The 23,086-nt window shown below is 38.5% G+C and overlaps 1 protein-coding gene across 2 annotated transcripts in view; it reads right to left on the bottom strand.

Annotated features, from left to right (window-relative positions):
- Window positions 1–23,086, bottom strand: part of washc2c (WASH complex subunit 2C) — a 116,596-nt gene extending 93,510 nt beyond the window's left edge. For both annotated transcript variants that reach the window (XM_028795927.2, XM_028795928.2), the window contains exons 1-7: window positions 22,967–23,086; window positions 10,962–11,102; window positions 8,482–8,646; window positions 5,411–5,479; window positions 4,632–4,805; window positions 3,753–3,846; window positions 3,391–3,440 (exon numbers count right to left, since the gene is read on the bottom strand). In XM_028795927.2, the coding sequence (XP_028651760.1) occupies window positions 3,391–3,440; window positions 3,753–3,846; window positions 4,632–4,805; window positions 5,411–5,479; window positions 8,482–8,646; window positions 10,962–11,102 (693 nt within the window). In that variant the 5' untranslated portion in view covers window positions 22,967–23,086. The remainder of the gene's footprint in view (window positions 1–3,390; window positions 3,441–3,752; window positions 3,847–4,631; window positions 4,806–5,410; window positions 5,480–8,481; window positions 8,647–10,961; window positions 11,103–22,966) is intronic.

Genomic DNA, 23,086 nt, shown 5'->3' with positions numbered 1-23,086 from the left:
GAACAGCTTGAATATGTTTTGAAGTTGATTGGGGCTATTTATCCACCATTCGGACTATCCTTCCGTCCACGTCCAGGGAGATTAGCTACAGTGCCATGTGTTGTGAACTTCTTGATTATGTTGCGCACAGTGGACAAAGGAACATGAAGATCTTTGGAGATGGACTTGTAGCCTTGAGATTGTTGATATTTTTCCACAATTTTTGTTCTCAAGTCCTCAGACAATTCTCTGCTCTTCTTTCTGTTCTCCATGCTTAGTGTGGCACACTCAGACACACAACAGAAAGGTTGAGTCAACTTTTCTCCATTTTAACTGGCTTCAGGTGTGATTGCTATATTGCCAGCACCTGTTTCTTGGCACAGGTGAGTTCAAACGAGCATCATATGCTTGAAATAAAACGATTTACCCACAATTTTTAAAAGGTGCCAATAATTTTGTCCGGCCCGGCTTTGAGTTTTGTGTGACATGATGTCAGATTTGGCTTTTTTCTCTGTTTTTTTGTGTTGTTCCAATGCACATAAAGGAAATAAACGTGTATACCAAAACATTTGTAATTGCAACAATTTTCTGGGAGAAATGGTGCATTTCCTGGGAAAATTCCAGGGGTGCCGATAATTTCAGCCATGATTGTAGTCTGATGTCTGAATTATATATTTTATATATAACTAGCAGAGGGACCCAGCTTTGCCCAGGAAATTTCATTTCAGTGCCATCAGTAAATTGGGTGTACCAGAAGTACTACAGGTATATACCTAAGCACATTTCTGTAGGCAATATTAGGTTTTTCTTTTTAACCAATGGCTAATATAATTGGATTACAGTGCGTTGTAGTGGTTAAGCTTTTGGACCAGGATTTCAAACCCTAAGGTTGTGGGTTCAAATTCTGCTACTGAAACTGTGTGACCATAAGCAAGTCACTTCACCTGCCTGTGTTCCTACTGGAAAAATAAAACAATTGTATCTCAAATGTTTTAACACTTCAATTACCAGAGTCTACAAAAAAACTTGTAGATCCAGCCCACCTTAAAACCGTTCTCACCTCTCCTTTGTCTTCTAAATAGGCCGATTAACACGAACAGCAAGCAGCCGACTATTCCATCCCCCACCGCCGCAGAACGTTCACTAAGTTTTCCCAGCTCATGCCTTGTTTGATTATCTGGGAGAAGTGCTGGAGTTTTAGAGTGGAAATAATAGGTCGCTATTTGGAACACACGCATTTCATGTGTGTTCCGTTTCTACAGTAATCTGTGTAAACACATTTTTAAAACAGAAACGTTTTTCATATTTTAGTAGTAAATGAAAAAATGTAGGCATAAACTATATAATGTATGAAGCCTGAAGTCCAAAGATCAAGTAAACACTTTCAAAAAAGGTTCAAGGATGATACAACAGCTTCCGTGGCGTAGCAGTAAGATTTGCTGACTTGTAATCAAGAGTCCCTGGTTCAATCCCCACTCACTCCTATATTTGCTGTTTTCAGTAGTAAGCTGCTCTTTTTGTTAATATTATACAGTACACACATACACTTGGTTTGCCTCTGTACTTGCGCTGTTTCTTAGAGTCAGATCGGGGGTGGGGGGATGTTAGAGCGCGTGAGCTCATTCAGTGCTGCAGGATCAACGCACATATTGATTTTTTTTTTCTTTCAGTAATAGCACCAACATAAATCCACACCCGATCTGACGCTGTTCATTTTCAAATAATATTACATTAGTGCGATGATGTTTTCACATATATTGTCTCTTTCTTTCAGGTGTGTAATAGGAATCACACCATAGAGAGAAGCATGCATATTGTAACAGGTACACACGTTGTAAATGTAGGAAAGACTAGTCAGCAAATCTTACCGCTACGCCACGGAAGCTGTTGTATCATTCTTGAACCTTTTGTGAAAGTGTTTACTTGATCTTTGGACTTCAGGCTTCATACATTATATAGTTTATGCCTACATTTTTTCATTTACTACTAAAATATGAAAAACGTTTCTGTTTTAAAAATGTGTTTACACAGATTACTGTAGAAACGGAACACACATGAACTGCGTGTGTTCCAAATAGCGATCTATTATTTCCACTCTAAAACTCCAGCAGTTCAGTCACTCCCAGATAATCAAACAAGGCATGAGCTGGGAAAACTTAGTGAACATTCTGCGGCGGTGGGGATGGAATAGCCGGCTGCTTGCTGCTCGTGTTAATCGGCACATTTTGAAGACAAAAGAGAGCTGAGAACGGTTTTAAAGTGGGCTGGATCTACGAGTTTTTTCGTGGACTCTGGTAATTCTAGTGTTAAGTCACCTTGGATAAAGGCATGAGTGAAATAATACGTAATAATAAAGTTATTATTATCACGTCACTGGATTTGCTTTGTCTTGAATTACACATACTCAATTGTCTATGAATAAAACATTGCTGCGCTAGATCAATTCCTGCTGTTTTTTTCTTTTCCCAGTGACTTGGCTTTTGTTAATCGTCACTGCAAAACACAATTTTACTAGAAAGTATATTTTTTTGAAGGTGTATATATTGTGGCACCCGGCTGGGGGTGGTACCCAGCCGGGACGCCCAGGAAGACCAGAGGAGGGCTTGTGCCTCCTCCAGACCACGAGGGGGGCGACCGCCCTGGTTCCTTTGGGGGCCACGGGTATGGAGCTGGGAAGCTCAACCCTGTAGGGGCCTGTGGTCGCCACCAGGGGGCACCCTCATGCCTGGAGAGCCCTGGACCCCAGCACTTCAGCCACACCAGGAAGTGCTAGGGGAAAGATGAGTGGGGACACCCGGAGTGCTTCCGGGTACGCAGCCGGCACTTCTGCCACACTGGGGAGTGCCAGTGGAAGATTGCCGGGAAGCACCTAGAGCACATCTAGGTGCATATAAAAGGGGCCGCCTTCCTTCACAGAGTGGCTAGAGTCGGGTGGAAGAGGACAAGGTCTGTGAAGAGAGAGAAGGAGGCGGTCTGAAGAAAGGCATACTGTGTTTGTGGCCTGGACTTTGGGGTGATTGGTGCTGTGGCACTGGGGTTTGTGCAATCTAATAGTTGTAAATAGTGTATAATAAACGTGTGTTGGGTGCAAACATGATGTCCATCTGTCTGTGTCCGGGGCTCATTCCACAATATATATAGTGTGTCACAGTCCAAGGGGTCAAGATACAATTTACAGAGGTGGTCAATATAGAGTGGTCAGTCTTCCATGGAGTACATGTGGTGCATGTGTATTAATTTATAAAACTTAACATAAAAAGAACACATCTGTCATTTTACTAATATATAAAGCATAGGATATTTTATACATTTCTTCTTTTATTTAAAGGTCTGTGTTTAATGATACTTTGAAATTAAAATCTAGAAATACAAAAATCATTTAAATTGCAATGTGTTTCCCCAATCTCTTACCTCTTCTTCACTATCAATGACACTATCTCGATCACTACCTATGGACGCTTCTGTTAATAAAAATAAAGACAATAGTGCAGTGTTAAAAGTCAGAATGTTTAAAGGATTTGCCACGAAATATAGTCATTAAACACTTATTATGAGAGCACACTGAAGCAGTGTAAATTTTAATGCCAAACTAAAGAAGAAAAATACATACAATATTAAACATAGCTTAATTATTGTATGCTAAAACAATATGTGTACTAGAAAACTCAGGTATGCCTTCTTATTTGAAATAAATCATTTAAAGTAATATAATAAACTATCTTTCATTTGGAAAAAAAAAATGAGTAAAGGAACAGGCAAACAAGTGGCAATACCTTCACTGGAAAGGTCACCTAATCCCACATCATCTTGCTCCATAAACTGCTGGGAGCCAATTAGGTAGGGCAATGGTCTGTCAACATATAAATCCTACAAAAATGAAAATAATAGTCCATCATTGTTCTCAGGGGTAAAATGGGTTGAGTTAAGAAGATTTTGAAATCCTGTTTATGTAATTTAGTAGCTTAATCTGACCTAAACCGCTTAAGTAAAGCCCTCACGGCAAGAGAAATAGCAATAGATGTTGTGTGAAAGTAATCTCCGAGGCTACTGAATTGTTCAACACAGCTTTCTTTTATAAGGTACTGCAGCTCTTTACACCATTAAGCAACTCTCCGGGCACTTCAATTTTCCATCTTAGAAGGAGTTTATGAAAGTATTTATGAGGTATTTTGATTCATTTTAAATAGACAAATCTCTTCTAATCTGACGTAGACACACAACAAATATGTATCTCATTTACACAATAAATATAATACAACAGTGAATAGCACACTCAAAACAAACACAATTTGCCATTTTTATTAATTGAGGGCCAATAAATCGTCTAGTGATCTTTATGCTAAGATTTTTTCTTAAGGTCACATATCTTGGCTGCATTAATAAACATTTTGAGATTTGAAGAAATTAGAATATTTTAATATTGTACTTGAAATATTTTGCAGTCAGGTCATGCCATGCAATGTTCTTCCAATGCATTTGATGTTTTACATTTAAATGAAACTAAATCTCCAACACCCTTTTCACATAGGCAGCACGGTGTTACAAGAAGTCTTTACAAGTATATAACTATTTTAAATTAAAAGCAGGTGATCATTTTTTTGAACAAATGATGTTCTGTAAGACACAATAACCTTTATGCAATTAAAGCTTACCTTTGGTTCCAGAATAGGTTCCACTTTGTCATTGCACTCCTCGTCCTCTGAATCAGAGTTTCCTGCTTTAATGTCCAGTTGCTCAAATGCCACATCTAACACTTTTAACCCATAATTCACAGCTTCTTGAATTTTTGGAATTAATTCTGCTTCCTTCTGTTCTCTAGTTTTCTCCTTTCAGAACAAAAATAATACATTTAAATGATGAATTACTCAATAGAACAAAACATTGCATGGTCTTATTAATAATAAACAGAATAATGCACTGGGATCACAGGACATTGCAATTAATCCTATATTATGCTAATTTAATCTTACAAGCTGATATTCTGATAGCCAAAGCTTTTAATAATAATAATAATTTACTTTATTTATTGGCGCCTCTCAAGGTACACAATGACACCTTACAGAATTAATAACAACAGTCCCAAAAATAAATACAGCAAAGGAAGTCAATTAGCAGCAAAACATGGCCATTGATTAAGAACCTGGTTAGACTGAAAACCTGTAGCCACCACAGCCCTCCAGGATCAGAGTTGGACACCCCTGATCTACTTAAATGGCCAGAAAGAACCCCGGAGAATATTTTGCACACTTAAAACAAAAGCTTGGCAACTAAATTACATTAGCAGAGCATCTATTAACTACCAAATAATTAATCATAGTAAATTCTGGTGTATTAGTAGGTAAGCTTTAGGCAAATACAATAGATTTTCAGAAATTTCTTTATTCTACAGACAACAAATTATTATGAAGAAAGGGTTGCCAAAGAATCATACCTGATCAGAGTTCTTTTCCCCAACTTCATGTTTGGAAATGGGCTCTTCAACTTCTTCATCATAAACTCTCTTAGTTTTAAACAAAGACAAAAGACAAAAAGATATTGGCTTATTTCATACAGTTTATAAAATAAAACGTGCACTGGTGTTTCAAAGTATAAATGCTGCTACTTGTACCCGTAAACATACCAATTTCTTTTTCCATACAATACTCTCATATTTATACAAAAGCCAACAAATGTTGCACTGCAGTTTCATACAAGAAACTGTAAAATCATCGTTTTAATTAAAGGAAGAATAGCAACAGCCTCAGACTTGCCAGGTTTCTGTATCAAAGAATAAAGTTGTGCAAGACAATCATTGTCGCCATATCATGGATATGATAATTTCAAATGATTGAAAATGTTCTATTTCTACATAAATTAACAGCACATATTATTGGACAGAAGCTTTCATATAAAAATCTACCTTTTCTCACAAAGACTCCATCATAAAGCTTCTCAATTCCAGTTTACATATATACTGTATATGATAAGAGCAAAGGTAAAAAATTTCAAAAACATGAAATATATCCACACTAAACACTTGCCTTTATAAGACAAGTAAATCAGGATGATATGTCTAGATTAACAGACCTTTATAACTATCATGCAAAAAGCATGAAAATGATTTCTTCTTGTTATTTAAACACCAGAGGCCAGCGAATGCAGTTATGAACCCAACTACAAGGAACTTACAAAGAGGCCAAATAGAGGCCACTAGTTCTGCTCTGCAAGTCCTTTATATAAAAAACCTCATTGACTTTATAACCCACCTAATATTTCAAATCTCGGCAGAGCTGGTGTCTGTAAACCGATTACATAAAATCAATCCGAGTATTGGAAGCACCAGACACAATAACACGTAGATGTCTACAACCGTGACCTCATCGGAGAGCCTCACTTGGAAGCACATGGCTTTGTTCAATGGACTAGCATGTTCAGAATAAGGACAAGGAGCCAGTAGTGATTGCTATGTAATCAACGGTGTGTAAAGCAAATATTATTTGTCAATATATACAAGTATGATGACCAGAATCATATGACAGGTGACACTGCTCTTCATACTGTATTTACTTATTCTCTGCTACAACTTTTATAATGCATTATTACAATGCACTCCCACGTCTTTCACCTACATCATCACTTCTCACAAATACCACAGTTTCACAGTACTAGAACTATATACCCTGCAAAAAAAAAAAAAAAAAGCTAAGCCAGACTTCTTCCTTTTTATTTGCTCAGTTTTAGGATTGTAGCAGCTCACCTACAACAGGACGCTAAAAGGAAACCTAAGCTAACAAATGGAAGCAGACATAAATTTAGTATGAGACAGACAACTAAAGGAAATCAACAAAATCTCCTTACATCTGTTAACATACAGGATTCATACTGGACAGACAAGTTGTAAAAGCCAGTGATTTGTGAATAATAAAAATTACAATCAAGATTTACAGTCTTTAATTGAAGTAGTATGCAAAGGTAAATGGAAGAAGAATTATTCCCAGTCCCTTGTTGGCACAGAGTCTTTCCTGTCAAGCATCATCAAAAAGCTCTGTGGACAATTCACTAGTAAATCAAAAACAGTCAGGTCCATAAGTATTTGTACAGTGACACAATTTCCATACTTTTGGCTCTGTACACCACCACAGTCAGTTTTGAAACAAAACAATCAAGATGTGATGAAGTGTAGACATTCAGCTTTAATTCAAGGGGTTTAAGAAAAATATTGTATGAGCTGTTTAGAAAAGAGAGAGACAGTATATTAGTATTTCATATATCACTTTTTACTCTCACCACTGTTGCAAAATGTAAAAGCTATGAAGGAAAAATATAAATCTTTATATGGTCTTCTCAAAAGCAAACTACAGTAAAAAAAAAAAAAAAATATATATATATATATATATATATATATATATATATATATATATATATATATATATATATTGTCTTTTTTAAATAGCAGTGTTGCACTGTGCATTACAAATCATTCTTTCAGTTATTGCTTCTGAACAGAAACAAATTTAGTGATTATGGACACACACATATATGCTGTTTCCCAATTTCAAATGCCCAAATCTCAGTTGTTATGGACTTTATACTGTCAGGATCGTTGATCCTAATGAAACTGAAATTACTCTTTTTACTGTGTATTTCAAATTGACATAGATCACGCTTGTATACTGTATGTTGTAAGGTTTAGCAATTTACTACTAATATACTATAGCTATAAATTTGCTCACCCAAAAATGATTTTTTTATTTATTACTTACTCGATGTAGTTTTCAAGCAGAATGGAGATAAAGTTTTTTAATTGGACATAAGTATATGGTGGACAACAGCAAACAATATCAAAAACATCCATGAGAAAAATCACGTTTCTTGTTTTCTGGAAGTGCTTTATTTAACAAGGGTTTGGAAGGTTGTGAACATATGACTGGATGACTTGACATAGGAATTATATGACATGAGTAACAAGAGATTTTTTTCTAACAGCAATTTTTGATATTGTTACAGGTGGACAATGACCAATAAGCATAATCATATGACACTAGACTTGTTGATCATCTATTTAATTAGATTAACAATTAAAAATGATTGGGAGGTGTGGTGGCTCTGTGGCTAAGGATCTGTGCTGGTATTTAGAAAGTTGCTGGTTCAAATCCTGTTACTGCCAGAAGAGATCTTATTCTGTTGGGCCCTTGAGCACGACCCTTAACCTGAAAATTGCTCCAGGGACACTGTAAAAAGGATGACCCTACGCTCTGACCCCCAAAGGTCATGAAAAAAGAATTTCCCCTAGGTGACTAATGAAGTACACATACATCAAAAATAAACAAATCGATTAAAAAAAAAATGATCTCCTATTGTTACTAGCAAAAATCTAGTCTATTTTCAAGTACCCAGGGACAGAAAAAACAAGCATCAAGCAATTTAGTTTTCAGTCTTTGCACAAATATAGCAAACACTGAAGTACTGTGACAGGAACAAAACAGAAAGTAACCCCTGCCCACCAAGAGCCTTATGACTTACATTTTCAATGAACTGAGTGTTGGAAAGCATGAGAAAATCATTGAAGACAGAATGAAGACAGCAGTCAGTTGCTTTTGTGTCACAAATCAACCCATCTAACTGTTTTTCAATTTCATGGGTCTTTGACAGCATTTTTTGAGAAAAGTCTTGCAGAAAAAGCAACAGCTGTAAGGAATAAAAAAAATCAATTATATTTGACTAAAAATACTTGAAACTATGCAACCATATGGCTGTATAGGATTTATCCATACATTTCCCAAACCCAGCTAAATCCCGAGCAGGCTGTATTTGATAGGAAACAGTTTAGTGTACACACACATATGTACATATAATAAAACATAAAACTCCCATTGTCCTAATTTCTGAATGTAAACTGTTGAAGGCAAGTATATAGGCCTGTACTCAAGCCTTCTTTATTTCTTACTGTGTCAGTACCCACTTGCATGTCCACTCACCATTCAGTAAGTACTTTTTGTGGAGCATGCCAAAAACTGACAAATGTAACTGCCCTGTTATGGTATATGTTGTCACTCACACAGTGAATCAATACTGACACAGGTGTTTAGTGTAACTCTGTTTCAAGGCCTAAATTAATTAATCTTCTCAAATTAAACTAAGAGAAACATTTCAAACAAAACTTGCAAAATGTAGCATACATAATAATACATACGGTACATAATCTGCCAAACAATGTCATACCTTTAGTTAATTGGAGGGATTGTAAGAGCAAAATGCTAACTCCCATTGATATTTGACAAAACACACACACTGCTCAGAAAAATTAACACCAAATCAGTTAAGCTTCATGGATATCAAACTGTCCAGTTAGTAAGTATAAGCAATTGTGAATCAACTTCACATGCTTTGGTGCAAATGAAAGTGATGACAGGTGTACTGGAGAGGCAACAGCAAGTCAACCCCCAAAAAAGGAATGGTTTTGCAGGTGGTGGCCTTGCTCTCTCCTTATTCTTCCCGATTGATTCTTCTCTAGTTTTGCATTCTGCTATTTCCTGGTAACTACTGGTAACATGAGGCAGTACCTGCAGCTGATTTAGGTTGCAGAGGTAGCACAGGTATGACCATTTTGGTGGTGGGTCAGTGATAGTCTGGGGAGGTATATCCTTGAAGGGTTACACAGACCTCAAAGTGATATGCAACAGTACACCGACTGCGGTTAGGGACTGGGATGAAGTCCTCAGAGCCACTGACAGACCTCACACTGGTAGCGTGGGCCCTGGGTTCCTCCTGGTGCAGGACAATGCCCGGCATCATGTGGCCAGAGTGTGTAGGCAGTTCCTGGATGGCATTGATGCCACTGACTAGCCCATACATTCCCCAGACCTGAAACCAACTGAGAACCTCTGGGACATTACGTATTAGTGAATCGATGCCACCAAGTAGTGCCACAGTCTGTCAAGGAGCTCACTGATACACTGATCCAGGTCTGGGAGGAAATCTCTCAGGACACCATCCTTCGTTTCATCAGGAGCATGTCCAAATGTTGTCCAAGATTTTCAACTTGAATATTTCATTCACCGAGATCCAATGTGTGATTTAAGTATTTTAAGCAGAATAAAGTGTATGTGTGTGTTTATACAAGGCGAGACACAAAAATAACCGGACTGGGCTTGGGGCTTTCCTGGAAAATTGTCAGGAGGTCAGTCGGACGTGAATCATAAAACTATATCCCCTCCTACACGCCCTCTGAAACAGCCGAATGGCTAGGTGTATCCTGTGAATAGCCCAGTGAGTATTTGCACAACAATCGCTTCACAAGTTGCCGCTATAAAAAAAAAAAAAATCTAACAGCAAATCAACATCAAATTTCTTGCGAAATTGAAAGAAACGGCCACAGAAACCTATGAAATGATAACAACAGTGTACGGTGTTAACAGTTTGTCTCACACACAAGTTTTTGAGTGGCACAAACGTTTCAAGGAAGGACAAGAAAATGTGGAAGACATTCAACGCCCAGGTCACCCACGCTCATCTCGGCCAGACTGAAACATCAAAATGGTGAATCAGATTGATCAAAATGATCGTACTGCTTTTTCTGTAAAGCAGTTTTTGACTGACAAAAACATTCCTGTCCTTGATCATCCTCCTTATATGCCCGTTTTAGCTCCCTGTGATTTTTACTTGTTTCCGAAAATCAAAAATGACCTGAAGAGAACACGTTTTTCTTTAATGGATGAAGTGAAGACAGAAACAGCAAGCCTGCTGAACAGCCTCAAGCAAGAAGACTTCCAGCACTGTTTCAATCAATGGAAGATATGTATGGAGCGGTGTACAGATCGGGAGGGGGAGTATATACAAGGTAACAATGTTTAGAATGCTATAATTCAATAAATATTTTTTTTTTTTTTACCAATCCGGATATTTTTGTGTCTCACCTCGTGTATAAATATACATAAGATGCTTTAAACAAGTAACATGTCTTATTTATACCCTGCAAGGTACCTGACAGGTCATGAACTTACACCAGAGTCAGCCGCCAGAGACCAGTTGCTACTGGACTTGCGCATCTCTTCCAAGGACCACGCTCTTTCCCAGATATGCTCCCCCTCTGGACCATTTTGCTCAGCTGATCCATTAAGCAGAGGCACAGCGGGCCCATTCATCTGAAACAAAAAGGTTCAGTTATATTTATTTTTCATTAACATTATAAAGTTAAATGGGACACACTCAAAAATGCACTCAAATTAAATTGGATCCCTGTAATTAGATCCAGCAAGGCTAATGTAAATTTACTTCTAGGGCTGTCAGATAGAATGTTTCTATTTGAACTTAATTTGAATGTATTTAAGGTATACATTAAAAAAATTCTAATGTAAAATCCAACTGCATGGAAATGAACAATTGTTTATTTTACCTCACAATAATTTTAACATTGTGTTACTCCACACAAGCTGTGAAGTGCTGTGATATCTCACACATCTCTTTTTGCAAATGACTTCCAGACTCTTTACTCCCTATGCCTATTCCTGCTTTGGAATGGTTAGCGAGTGCCCTCTTCTACGCAGTGGTGTGCTGGGGAGGCAGCATTAAGAAGAAGGATGCCTCACGCCTGGACAAACTGGTGAGGAAGGCAGGCTCTATTGTTGGCATAGAGCTGGACGGTTTGACATCCGTAGCAGAGCAACGGGCACTCAGCAGGCTCCTATCAATTATGGAGAATCCACTACATCCATTAAACAGTGTCATCTCCAGACAGAGGAGCAGTTTCAGCGACACACTGCTGTTACTGTCCTGCTCCACTGACAGACTGAGAAGATCATTCCTCCCCCAAACTATGCGACTCTTCAATTCCACCAGAGGGGGTAAACGTTGAACATTATTCAAGTTATTGTCTGTTTTTTACCTGCATTTTTTATTACTCCTTAATTTAATATTTTTTGCTGCTGGAGTATGTGAATTTTCCCCTGGGATTAATAAAGTATCTATCTATCTATCTAGCTTGCATCATCTTTTAAAAAAAAACAAAAAAAAAAAAAACAGACTTCTGCTCCATAAAGCATTTTCACACCTAGCTTGTTTGGTGCGTTTTTTTCAAACTCTTGTGAGATTTCTCCATAGGTCCAGTTTGTTTAGGTGGAGGTAAACATGCTAATTGCAATTGGATGCAAACCAAAACAACTGCATCAAGACCCATGCATGAGGCATGAATGTGATCTGACACGAGACAGATGTAACTACACAAAATACTGTGTGCTATGGCTGAAATTGTGCATGCTGTGGTAGTTACACTAAGTGTCTACTGTTGCGTAATTAGGAAATCTCATTCACACCATAATCAGAGTGGAAGGTTAATATGGAGCATTTAAAAAAATAAAAAGTTAAAAATATATACACACACATAGGCATAAATGTGAAACAATTTTTGCATAAACCAATTCATACAACTACCAATCAGTCAGAGCAAGCCTAGCACCTGATTCATGCCCGGCACACGATTGTACAGTAGTTGAAAAAGAAGAAAAACAAGCTGTAAATTCACTTGTGATTGGCTCGATCAAAAAACATATAGAGGCCGTGAAATGAATAGCAGTGCCCCGTGAGCCTGACGATCAAATCCCTAACCTTACACCATGAAAGTGATGTGCAACGGTAGGGCAACCTCTTAATGATGATTCTTTCTTGGGAGTCGTGCAGATAAGGAGGCAAAATCACTTTTAAGATATATAATAAATGTTAATCAAACATTCTAAAATGAACATTATTAACAAACCAGTAACGGCGCACTGCACAATACACTTGACTTGAGCATTCATAGTTTTCATCCTCTTTCTCTGTACGTTTAGCATTAGTTTGCTCAGAGGTTGATGCGCTTGCTGCTTCCTGAGCAGCTCTTCTTTTCTCCACCCTAGAAGCCCGCTTCTTCTTTTCTTTCGTCAGTATCTTTCACGTTAAAACTGATTAAGTCAGTATTTGTGTTCCAATTACTTAGTATGTTATCTTTAATTTTTCACTTAAACTGGCACTTAAGTCTTCAATCTGCCTCAAGAATGATTTAAGATATGAAGAGGTAGGAGATGCGACGGCGAAGGTGGTAGGGATGAGAACGGCGCTCGTACACATGCTCCGTGCAGCCAGCCTGCTGCCCACTGCCAAGAATTGATTCTACAATAAAATAAAATAAAATAAAAAGAGGAATAACCTTGGAGGTCAATCATCACCCTGAAAGTGGATAGTAGACGTCACATAGTATATGTGACCAAATTTCAAGGCCAATAGGTCAAACTGACAGACAAATGAAAAGCCATGGTAGCGTATTATATAGAAAGATAGTTACAGGAGTTAAGACAGTTGACATGTGATTTAAGATAATCTAAATTGAGGTTACATTCACATGGTGGGAACTTGCAGGTAAATAACAGTCAGCAGCCACACCACATGCACATCTGAAGAGGTCATCCACTTGAAAGCTGAGCCTGGTCGGGCCTGGCCAGTACTTGGATGGGAAACCATCTAGGAAAAGCTTGGATTGCTGCTGAAAGAGGTGTTGGTGAGGCCAGCAGGGGGCGCTCACCATATGGTCTGAATGTGGATCCCAGTGCAGTGCAGGGAATATTTTTCTGTAAAAATTGCACTCACATACACACTAGCGTCATTTTAGTGTAACCATATCTGCATATCTTTGAAAGGAAACCCAGCAGGAAAACATGTAAACTCCAGGCAGGGAACATCAGCAACGTGAATCCCTGCAATACAGCAGCAATAACGCTCCGCCACCATGTCACCCCCATGTGTGTAATTATCAACAGTATTCATTATTTAAACGAAATTACCAATTTATCTGTAAAATGTAACATACATACTTTAATGCATTTCATCATGAAAGTGATATCAAGTATAAATCTAAGGATTCTAAATGTGCAGAGAGTTGGAATATCATACATTTAATGTGTGCAGTGTGGCGATCTATTGCTGGCGATCCGCTGCTGTCAGGACCGGAGGAAGCCCTAGAAAAAAAGATGGCACAGAAGTACGTGAGAAGTATGTGATTTAAAAGTATGTGAGACTTTTAAAATGTATCGTGTCATTATGATCGGGAATATGCGACGCTCGAATATAAAAGCACCACGAATACATTTGTATGTCGGCATTTTGCTTCACCACATCGAACCATTTATCAAATATCGAAGCGCGCACACTGATCTCGTAGGATCCACAAAGCGGCTTTCTGTCACATGTAGATAGTAAACAGAGACTCTGACGTCACATTCCAACTTTTAGCATACTGCGCCCCCCGACTTTTTGCTGGTACTGCAACTCGCGCACACGTCGTGTTAATTTCTGAAGACCTGCTCAGAGGACGCATGAAATGAACGCTGGGAACATGTGGCAGCCATGATGCGGGCACGTACACGTTCTGAGCGTGAAGTATAAATGAGCACTTAGAAGTTAATGATTTTAAAATTAAACATAAGGTACAGACAAACAATGCACCTGGCTTCATATTCATGAGAATTTATATTAAGAAACCAATTTAATGTTGCAATACTTCAAAACAGAATTAAACATTAAGTATGTAAATGCGTCAGAGCTAACAAAGAAACTCTGAATAGATTCAGGCAAAGTAAAATTCACTTCCTTTCACTTGACAGACATCAGAGCTGCATTACTTTTAGCAGAATGACCAAACACTTCAAGAATTTCAGGTCTGTCATTTAAACTAATAAATACAACCAAGTATTATCTACATATAAATTAAGGTAATTTTGTAAATCACATTTCATAATGAAAAATGCAGCATAAAATGGAGGTGTATACTGGAAACTTAAAAACAATTCTGAATAAATATAGGAAAGATTACCGAGTTGTGTAGGTGAAGCAGAAACACGGACAGCTTTTAAAAAAGTATCTAAAACATCTAGAAAGATAGACAAGGCACCATAGATAGATAGATAGATAGATAGATAGATAGATAGATAGATAGATAGATAGATAGATAGATAGATAATAGCAGGATGGACTAAACAGTCTGCTCTTGTTTAAAGAGCTTATTAAGGTTTTATAGTGTAGTTAAGTGAAATATTCCTGCTTGATATGATCCAGTTGTTAACTGTTAATAAATGCCTAAAATATCCAAAGGAATATCACTATAATTTAATTAAACAGGATAAAGGTACCAAAGCATAAAACTGAAGATTTTTATTTAAATTTTCTAAATATCAAAACTGCGTTGATTTACTGAAGCACATAAAGTTGTGTCCACTTCAGGTTTTCTACAAAATCCACTTTTTGATAGCCCAGCTATGTTTTTAGCATACTGTTTCAACATTTTTGTATATTTAAACTTATGAATTTTATGTTAAACTTTACACTCACTGGAAATTTTTTATGAGCACTTGCACAACTGCTTATCCATGCAATTATCTAGTCTGCTAATCACGTGGTAGCATTAAATCCTGCAGATACAGATCAAGACCTTTAAATAATGTTCACATCAAACACAAGAATGGGGAAAAAATGTGACCTCAATGACTTTGAGTGAGGCATGATTGCTGCTGTCAGATGGGCTGCTTTTACTATTTCTGTAACTACTGGTCTCCTTGCGTTTTCATGTACAACATTCTCTACAGTTTACTCGGACTGGTGCGAAAAGCAAAAAACATCTAATACGTGGCAGTTCTGCACATGGAAATGTCTTGTTGATGAGAGAGGTCACAGGAGAATGGCCAGACTGGTTTGAGCTGACAGAAAGGCAATGTTACCTGAAATAACAATACTGTGCAACAGCAATAAGCACAAAAGCATCTCAGAATGGGCTACAAGAGCAAAAGACAACACTGGGTTCTGCTTGTGTTGGCCAAGAACAGAAAGCTGAGGCTGCAGTGGGAACAGGCTCACCAATCCTGGAAAGTGAAGACTGGAAAAGTGTGGCCTGGCCTGATGAATTTCGATTTCTGCTGAGGTACACGGGTGGTAGGGTATTGGTACACTTTGGGCCCATTAATAAATCAATCATTGTTTGAATGCCAAGGCCTATTTCAGTATTGTTGCTGACAATGTGCATCCAATAATGGCCACAATTTGCATATCTTCTAATGGCAGCATGACAATGCACTACGTCACAAAGCAACAGTCATCTCAAACTGGTTTCAATGAGCTCAGTGCTCTTCAGTGGCCTTCCCAGTCACTGGATCTGAATCCAAAAGAACACCTTTGGGGTGGGGCAGAATGGGAGAATCTCAGCATAAATGTGCAGCCAACAACTGATGCAATCATGTCAATATGGCCCCAATATTTCAAAAGAATCCGACATCTTGTGGAAATCATGTCATGAAGAAATTAGGCAGTTTTAAAAGCAAAAGGAGGCCCTATCCAGTATTAGCATAGCAATCCTAAGAATTTGCTCAGTGAGTGAATATTGTATTTTTAAATAACGTATAGCGTGTTACTTTAAGAATGACAAGGAATCAAGGAAAAGGTCTTTTAAGCTTATCTTGGAAAGTTTAATGTAAGCCAAATCTCATAAGAAATCAAACAAAGGAATGAGAGACTCCAGTTCTACAAAGAACACATTTAGAACACTTCAAAGCTTAGCTTGGCACTTTTTAATTCTAAATAAACGATGGTACATTTAAGAGTAATCTCTAACTGTGCTTCATTAAGTCATGTGCACATGTAATCAGTAACTAACGCAAAAGAAAAAATAAAAATTAATTAATATATTAATAAATCCAGTTTTCATGGAAAAATTCAAAAGACTTTCTGTATGATCCTTAAGGAAATTTATTATTATTTCTTTGATTGCAGCAGTAAGTCGAGAAACTCACCGAATGACCTCACATCCCAAGGACAGAGTATTTCCTTGTCAAAGGTGAATTCACATGTCATACTATCATTGACAGAATTAGGATAAGATACCGAGACCAACTCTGATTTACTATATAGATAGATAGATAGATAGATCTTTATTGTCATTGTCACTTTTACAAAGGAACAACGAAATTGAAGGTGCAATCGACTCAGTGTGAGGAATAAGAGTTAAAAAGACAAGAAGACAGAATATAATAATAAACCGAATAGTAATAAATATACAAATTGCACTTGTTGACTTACGGTCTATATTGCACATTGGAAGAATAATATGGAGCAGTTTTATTTTGAGTTCAGGGCCATGATTGCTTTCGGATAAAAGCTGTTTTTAAGGCGGTTTGTCCTAGTTTTCATAGCTCTGTATCTCTTGCCCGATGGCAAAAGCTGGAAGAGGCAATGACCGGGATGTGATGAGTCCTGTGAAATGTCTATTGCTTTTTTGCGACATCGGGACGTGTAGATTTGTTCCAGAGTGGGGAGGGTACAACCAATTGTTCTTTCCGCTATCCTGACGACCCTGTGTAGCACTTTCTTTTCTGAGGAAGTGCAGCTGCCGTACCACACACACAGTCCGTACGTGAGCACACTCTCAATGGAACAATGATAAAAAGCAAGGAGCAGATTTTTTTGGAGGTGGTTCTTTCTGAGAATTCTCAGAAAATACAGTCTCTGCTGCGCCTTCTTTAGCAGCTCCTTGGTGTTGGCACTCCAGGTCAGGTCATCCTCCAGCTCCATACCCAGAAACCTGAACACCGGGACCCTCTCCACACATGCCCCGCCAATGATGAGTGGCTGGATGTCAGTTTTGTTTTTCCTAAAGTCAATAACAAGCTCCTTTGTTTTTTTGTTGTTGAGGAGCAGGTTATTGACTGTGCACCACTCTGACAGTCGCTCCACCTCGTCCCTGTATGCTAGCTCACCCTCCTTGCTCGAGATGAGTCCGACCACCGTCGTGTCATCCGCAAACTTTATAATCTTGTTGCTATGGTGAGTGGGGACACAGTCATATGTGTAGAGGGTGTAGAGGAGCGGGCTGAGCACACAACCCTGCGGCGTCCCAGTATTGAGGCTGAGAGCAGTGGATGTGTGGAGACCCAGCCTGACCCTCTGGGAGCGACCCGACAGGAAGTCCAGTATCCAACTGCAGGTGAGTGATGGAAGTCCCAGATCTGCCAGTTTGGACACCAGTCGTTGTGGGAGGATGGTGTTAAACGCCGAGCTGAAGTCTACAAAGAGCAGTCTGGCGTAACTCCCCTAATGAATTTAGAAACTTGCATAATCAATGAGAAAGCAAAAGAGACAAGAAACCTCTGCTGAAATTGTTTATTACAAGAAAGTTCCTGCAGAGGTTGTGTGTGCTCCTGTTGTGTGACTGACTGAAGTTCACCTTCACAACAACAGAAAAACAGCACTGTGAGCAAAAGAAAATGAAGACAATGGCCCTCGAATTAGAAGTAAATTGATGAAAAATCTCACAGAATGTTCTGTAGCCCCAGAATCGTCAAACACACAGTTGTATGCTATATATTCAAACAATACTTAAAATAAAATATTCTCATGTCCGCTACTGCTTGAACATATAGGCTCATCTCACAAGGACTCACACTGTCAGATTACCTACAGTATGTGTGATGCAACAAAGAAATGTCCATCTTAATCTGGAGAATGCTGAGATATTCATAATTAAATGAAAATGAGTGGGTTTGAGTCAAAGGTTTCACCGAGTAGGTGAAATAATAGTCTGACATTTTTGGCTAATAAGGATTTCATTTCAACTTTACCTTCAGTCAAATAATAAACAAAACTGAACTGCAATACATCACAAAATCAAATTGCAACACTTAATATATAGGTTCATACAGTCAGTATTGTCACATGTACAGAGTATAGTGAAATTCTTACTTGCAAAAAATACTGTATCTCTCTATTATATAAAAAAAAATCCTGGAGCAAGACAAGACTTTTTTTCAAGAGATTTTTTTTTTAAGTCCCGCAAGACGAAACTTTGGCCGTGAGATTTTGTCAAGTCCCGCCCTCCTCTCAACCATATTCAACCACATTCAACCACACACAACTCTCATTCGTGTAAATGCTTTTGACAGACACAGTTCCTGCTCTCTCAGCTCTTATAAATTTTAACGTTTTCCTCACTTTAAGTTCCCAATTAAAGAAGATGTATTATGTCCAAATCTTATTGAAGAATTTCATCACAGAGGGTTATCAACAGAAAAAATGAGTACACAGGCAATCCTAGCACAGAGAAACGATGAAGTCAAACAAATTAACGCCAAAAATGTCGATCGGTTACATGGCAAATTGGTTAAATGTGTATCAATAAACTATGCTGAAACAGTTGGTGGTGATCGTGCGGAATATGAAAACATCAACTTACAATATCCCAAAGAATATCTATAACCGTTAACACCGTCCGGTCTTCCACCACACGAATTACTGTAGAAAGATATTGTAGTACATCTTCCGCGGATAATATTAGACAACAAAGGAGATCTTGATATGCCATTCATATTAAAATGTTAACAGTTTCCTGTTAGAATAGCTTTTGCTAAGACAATTAACAAATCTCAAAGCCAAACATTCGAAAAAGTCATTTTATTTAATAGAGAGAAAGAAATTAAATTCAATCACGGGCAGTTACCATAGATACTCGCGTATAAGTCGAGAAATTTATGCCTTAAAATTCAATTCAAAAAAACAGGGTCGACTTATCCGCGGGGCAACACAATTGTCCATAGAATTTGGGTAATGACATTGTACACTCAACGCTTCACGGTGTTAAGTCACCGGTCATCTGCCGTTTCCCATGGTCTTTGAAATTATTATAAGCCAGCAATACTATTGCTAATTAGCTAGTTTTTTTCTAATTTCATTAAATAATTCTTTATACTGTGAAATACTTGAATTTAAGCATTAGCAGGTTTTGGATAACAAACATACCATTAGCTGCCACGTGCAACCAGATATAGAATCAAAAGAATCAAGGCAATGCACGCTATCAATGCGATGCAAGCGCAGCCCGCGATTCAAAAAATTTCTCTGCCTGTTTGTCTCGTCTGACAGTAGCTGAAAAGCAGCATCAGGAGAGAGCAGCCTGAAGTAGTCCAGCAGCGGGTGATCTGTCGTGTCCAACAGCAAGCCATGCTGTTTTGTGAAGTGCGGTAGCCAGTTCGGCTCCCACGGATCAATGCCTGGGGTTGACAAGCGAAGTGAGCAGGCAAAGCCCCCTAGTTGCAAAATATTTTAAAAATTGCAATATTGTGAAGCAAGTCTTTATATATACAGATACGCTACTGTGGCTGTTTGTTTGTCTGTCCAGGATTTTAAATCATCTGTAGCTCGCAAACCGTTTGACCTATTGACCTGAAATTCGGTACACATATACTACATGATATCTACTATCAGCTTTCGGGGTGATGATTGACCTCCAAGGTTATTCCTCTTTTTATTTTTATTTTACTGTAAAATTAACTCTTGGCAGTGGCAAGCAGGGCATGTGTACGGGCGCGTTTCTCATCCCTACCACCTTCACCATCACTTCCTCTACCTCTTCATATCTTAAATCATTCTTGAGGCAGATGGAAGACTTAAGTGCCAGCTTAAGTAAAAAATTAAAGAAAATTTACTAAGTAATTGCAACACAAACACTGACTTAATCAGTTTTAACGTGAAAAGATGCCGAAAAAAGAAGAGAAGAAGCGGTCCGCTAGGGTGGAGAAAAGAGCTGCTCAGGAAACAGCAAGCACATCAACCTCTGAGCAAACGAATGCTAAACGTACAGAGAAAGAGTTGGAAAACTATGAAGTCTATTGTATTCCATGCAGTGCACCGTTACTGGTATTAGGATAATTTCTGTCATGTGGTCCTTGGCAATATGATGCACATAAAATGCCCCAAGGTCATACACATGTTTACAGATTACAAACCACCCGCCCACATTTTCTCATTTGGACTATCTTAATGGACATTTGTACAACTAGAAAGAAATGCAAAGAAATGAAAAATGCACATATTTTAGAACAGGCCCGTTTCCTTCGTTTAACTGTAACATGTTTAGCGAAATAGCAAATCACTTAACGTATGACTGCGAAGACAGTCAGTACTTTTCCATGCACCCACATAGCCAGGTTAAGGTAAATGACCCAGTTAAGTCACAAACCTGTCTTCCTAACAATCTGCATTTACATGGGCAAGTCATTTTCTGGAATTCTCCTTTGGTGCATAACTGCACCAAAAAAAAAAAAAAAAAACAGCTAAACATCATCATTGGCCACCATGAATTCGAAAATAAGCATGACGTCTGTGATCATTTTCTTGTGTTATATAAATACATTTAGTCAAATTGGAGTTTGGCTCTGGAGATGTATCATGTGGAAGCTTCTACCTGTGGCTGCTTAAAGAGTGTGCAAAGCAAATACATGTGCAGGCTGATAGAGTACAATGGATATGCACAAACTACAAAATCATTAGTGATATCTCGATTATGGGATTACATGGCAATATAATTGGCCTATTCGTGGAAAAATCTACCTCTTTAAACCAGGTTTCTCAGTGGGGAATGACCCGAACTTCTTTAATCGAAATAATGGTTTACATGGTATTTTAGCACTCAGGTTTCTGTGAGTAATCGGGTTTTTTGCAGTGTATGCAAATGTGCCAACTGATGGAAATTAAGGAGATGTGCACGTGAGCCAAAAGCAGTTTTTCACTTGCAGGGCTGTAGGAATCTAGAACAAACTGCCAAGTAGTTTATTTGAACTGGAAACCTTTTGAAGGTATCTGGATAAGATTCTGGGGCAACATAGCTGTCAGTTAACAAAACAAACCTGGTGAAGTGAATGGTCTCTCGTGTCTCTTTTAACTGTGTCAAGTCTATCTCCAATGACATTACATTCTGTTACACTACACTACATGGCCTAAACTAAGGCATCGAGAGAGAGAGAGAGAGAGAGAGGAGGTTGGGGGCATGCACTGATACAGCATGTTGCTGCACTCACCACAGGATCCCAAATTATGACCCAGATGTAGCCATGCAAGGGTGACACCTCAGCACCACACAAGTTTGATTGGAATAGAAGAGTGTGTGTGTGTGTTTTTTTTTTTTAACACAGTGGCTGATGTGCCAATCCTGCCACCAACCCCCAAATTTTCCCTTGCACGCTGGAGGACCTGGGGCTGGATGCAGATTAACGTCATCGCTAGGACGGAGCAATGGTAAGTTAAGGGCCAAAAGGAGTGAAATTACTTCTGGCATTTATGAAATTCGAACCAGCAACCTTTAGATTAATCACTTCATGACACAGTGGGATAATTAAATGTCATCCGATCACTCATGATGGTGTCTCTAAATAAAACTTGGAACACATGTAGACAATACACAGAAGTTGTACAATACTTGCCGTTTAAAGGCCGCTTTGGATAAAACCGTCAACTAAGAACTGCAAATATCATCCGAGATGTGCATGCACAGGTTGTACCTCCTACAAGGTATGAAAAATGGGGGTGTTTGTGCAACGAGTGTCATTATATTAAAACCTTAATGTAACGATCTGGGTCAATTACTTCTAGAAACATTCTGTGTCATTTACGTGGGTCGTTCTTTAGTTCGGCATGCAAGGCACACGGGTTGATAACACGATCGGCATGACTGGAGCTTATTTCTGTGGCTAACTCCGTTTCGGACTTTGCTATCAATAAAGCATCGCACGACTGGGTCATTCATTATACACCGTATGTAGTCAATTTCTGCTTTCTGTGCAGGATCCCATGAGCCGACACTACACGGGATAACAGTCCACCACATGACACGCAGCCTTAGATTTAAAGGTCTGCAGTCACTTCTTGGGCACCTGTGTCACCACCTCTCCATCCTGCTTCTCTTCTACGGTAAACACATTTGGGACGAGGAAGATACTAAATACGAAAAACAAATGGCAAAGGCTGGTAGAGAAAAAATCATATTTATCACTACACAACTTCTGTCGCCGTAACTGAAACGGGAACTTGCGACCCGCTCTGCAGAAAGTCTGCTAGGCAAACTGCATCAACCCACCAACCCTCATTTGTCGACCACCGCTGAAGAACGCGCCTTCCTTATTATTATTTCTTTACAACACCTTCTCGTTTCACATGTATCTCTCCTTACCGTGGCTCCCGCGACGTTTTCGATGTTACGTTCTGATCTTCCTGGCTACTATAAACAAGTATTTAATATCTTCACGAAATCACTGACACATCCGCCATATTCAATATTGGGCAGTCAGGT

This window comes from Erpetoichthys calabaricus, chromosome 2 (genome assembly GCF_900747795.2).
Source record: "Erpetoichthys calabaricus chromosome 2, fErpCal1.3, whole genome shotgun sequence".
NCBI classification, from domain to species: domain Eukaryota; kingdom Metazoa; phylum Chordata; class Cladistia; order Polypteriformes; family Polypteridae; genus Erpetoichthys; species Erpetoichthys calabaricus.
The sequence above is the reverse complement of the archived record's forward strand: the minus strand, read 5'-3'. Positions and strand labels throughout refer to the sequence as shown.